This window comes from Cebus imitator, unplaced genomic scaffold (genome assembly GCF_001604975.1).
Source record: "Cebus imitator isolate Cc_AM_T3 unplaced genomic scaffold, Cebus_imitator-1.0 Scaffold231, whole genome shotgun sequence".
Taxonomy (NCBI): domain Eukaryota; kingdom Metazoa; phylum Chordata; class Mammalia; order Primates; family Cebidae; genus Cebus; species Cebus imitator.
Window position 1 is genome coordinate 2,293,887 of NW_016107546.1, and position 2,770 is coordinate 2,296,656.

A 2,770-nucleotide genomic window follows, 5' to 3' on the forward strand; every position below is an offset into this window, starting at 1 on the left:
ATCTCTTGACCTCGTGATCCACCCGCCTCGGCCTCCCAAAGTGCTGGGATTACAGGCGTGAGCCACTGCGCCCGGCCGAGATGGAGTCTTGAACTATCACCTGGGCTGGAGTTGGTGTGATCTTGGCTCACTGCAACCTTCACCTCCCAGTTCACTTGATTCTCCTGCCTCAGTGTCCCGAGTAGCTAGGATTACGGGCACACACCACCACACCTGGCTAATCTTTTATATTTTTAGTAGAGATGGGGTTTCAGTATGTTGGCCAGACTGGTCTCAAACTCATAACCTCATGAACCATCCACCTCAGCCTCCCAAAGTGCTGGGATCATAGGTGTGAGCCACTGTGCCTGGCCAGTTTTTCTTTTAATACTCTTTTCTCTTCCAGGATCCCATGTTGCATTTAGTTTTCATGCCTCCTTAGCATTTTCTAGTTTGTGACAGTTCCTTAGTGTTCCCTTGTCTTCGATGACCTTGACATTTTTGACAAAGTGCTTGTCAGTTATTTTGTAAATTATCCCTCAGTTTGGTTTTAACTTTTCTCGTGAATCATGAATTGATTGAGGTTAAGCATGTTGTCAAGAACGCTACAAAAATGTTGCACTTTCCTCGTGTATTCTTCTGGATTATAAGCCTGTGTTCTTAATTTTGTCGCTTAAATTTTTCTGCCTTTGGCAATTGGGAACTCTTTTTTTTGAGACAGAGTCCAGCCCAGGCTAGAGTGCAGTGGCGCAATCTCGGCTCACTGCAACCTCCGCCTCTTGGGTTCAAGTGGTTCTCCTGCCTCAGCTGGTCTCGAACTCCTGACCTCAGGTGATCCACTGGCCTTGGCCTTCCAAAGCGTTGGGATTACAGGCGTGAGCCACCACACCCAGCTGGGAATGCTTTTAGATTGGTTCATATGACCTTTCGACATGCCCCGTTTTTGAGTACTTCCTTACTTTCTGACACCACAAAATACTCTGTCTTTCTCCTTACCACAGCCCTGGAATAAGCTAGTCATCCCTCAGTATCTGTGGGTGATGGGTTCCAGAAACCTGCCCTTAGATACTAAAATCTGGGAATGCACGTCTCTTACATAAAATGGCCTGGTATTTGAATATAACCCATGCACATCCTCCTGTATACTTCTTTTAAAAATGTGCTTTCCATAAAAGTAAGTCACGTATACTTTAAATCATCTCTCGATTACTTATAATATCTAATATATTGTAAATGCTGTGTAAATAGTTATAACGCTGTATTATCTGGTTTTTCTTGCTTTTCTTTTTAATTTCTTTTCTTTTTTTCCTTTTCAAGGATAATAGAAGACTATCTTTTTTATTTCTTAATTTTTTTTTTTTAGAGACAGGGTCTCACTGTCACCCAAGGTAGAGTGCAGTGGCATGATCATAGCTCACTGCAGCCTTAACCTCATGAGCAATAAGTGATACTCTTGTCTCAAGCTCCCAAGTAGCTGGGACTACATGTGCACGCCACCACACCTGGCTAATTTTTGTTTTTCATCTTTGGTAAAGATGGGATCTGGCTTTGTTGCCCAGGCTGGTGTTGGACTCTTGGCCTAAAGTAATCCTTCTACCTCAACCTCTGAAAATGCTGGGATTATAAGTATGAGCCACTGTGCCTGGCAAATTTTTTTTTTTAACACTATTTTTTTTTTTTTTTGAGACAGAGTCTTGCTCTGTTGCCCAGGCTGGAGTGCAGTGGCACCATTTTGGCTCACTGCAACCTCTGCCTCGCGGGTTCAAGTGATTCTCCTGTCTCAGCTCCCGAGTAGCTGGGACTACAGGCACCCACCACCATGCCCAGTGGTATATACAAAACAAATACAAATTTTTGTTTTTTTTAGTAGAGACTGAGTTTCACCATATTGGTCAGGCTGGTCTTGAACTCCTGACCTTGTGATTTGCCTGCCTTGGCCTCCTGAGGTGCTGGGATTACAGGCGTGGTGGCTCACGCCTGTAATCCCGAACTTCCTTTGTCTATCGAATACTGTCAGTCTGTGGTTTTTCTAATCCATGGATGCAGTAGGATGCAGAATCCATATGGACAGAGGACTGTATTTTTCCACTAGAGTATAAACTCCATGAAAGCCAGCATCTTGTTTCATGTAGTAGTATAAGATCACTAGTTACTAGAATGGTGCCTGGCATATAATAGGCACTGAATAAATATTTGAATTTGTTTTGAATTGAATGAATTTTTTTTTAATTGAATGAATATTTTTTCAGTTTTTTAAATCTGAATACAAAATTACCTTAATATATTAATTGTATATACTTGAGATTATTAAAATTATGGTCACTTTTTTGATATTCTTAGGAAAAATATTACAAGACCTTTTGAGGATCAGACATCACTGGTAAGTAAAAGAATATGATTTAAGAGAGCGTATAAATAATAATTATCCCGATGAATTCATTTGTACTCCAAATTTGTGATTTTTTTAAATTAAAAGTTATCCTATGTGAGGGAATTTTGATGTAAAATGGAGATGAAATACTTTAAAAAATTTCCCTATAGATCTTTCATTTCACTATGGCTGGGAAATGTGTTATTCATTGCCTGCATTGATAACATTTTTTATTGATAAAATTTTTAAAAATTGAATTGCATTTAGGCCAGTCAAGGTGGCTCACAGCTATAACCCCAGCACTTTGGGAGGCCGAGGTGGGCAGATCATGAGGTCACGAGTTCAAGACCAGCCTGACCAACATGGTGAAATCCTGTCTGTACAAAAAATACAAAAATGTACAAAAAATACAAAAATTAG

The 2,770-nt window shown here is 40.4% G+C and overlaps 1 protein-coding gene across 1 annotated transcript in view; it reads left to right on the forward strand.

Moving 5' to 3' along the window:
• Positions 1-2,770, forward strand: part of RPF2 (ribosome production factor 2 homolog) — a 47,644-nt gene that overhangs the window by 7,894 nt on the left and 36,980 nt on the right. The window contains exon 4 of the mRNA XM_017497445.2: positions 2,320-2,359. Coding sequence (XP_017352934.1) covers positions 2,320-2,359 — 40 coding nt within the window. The remainder of the gene's footprint in view (positions 1-2,319; positions 2,360-2,770) is intronic.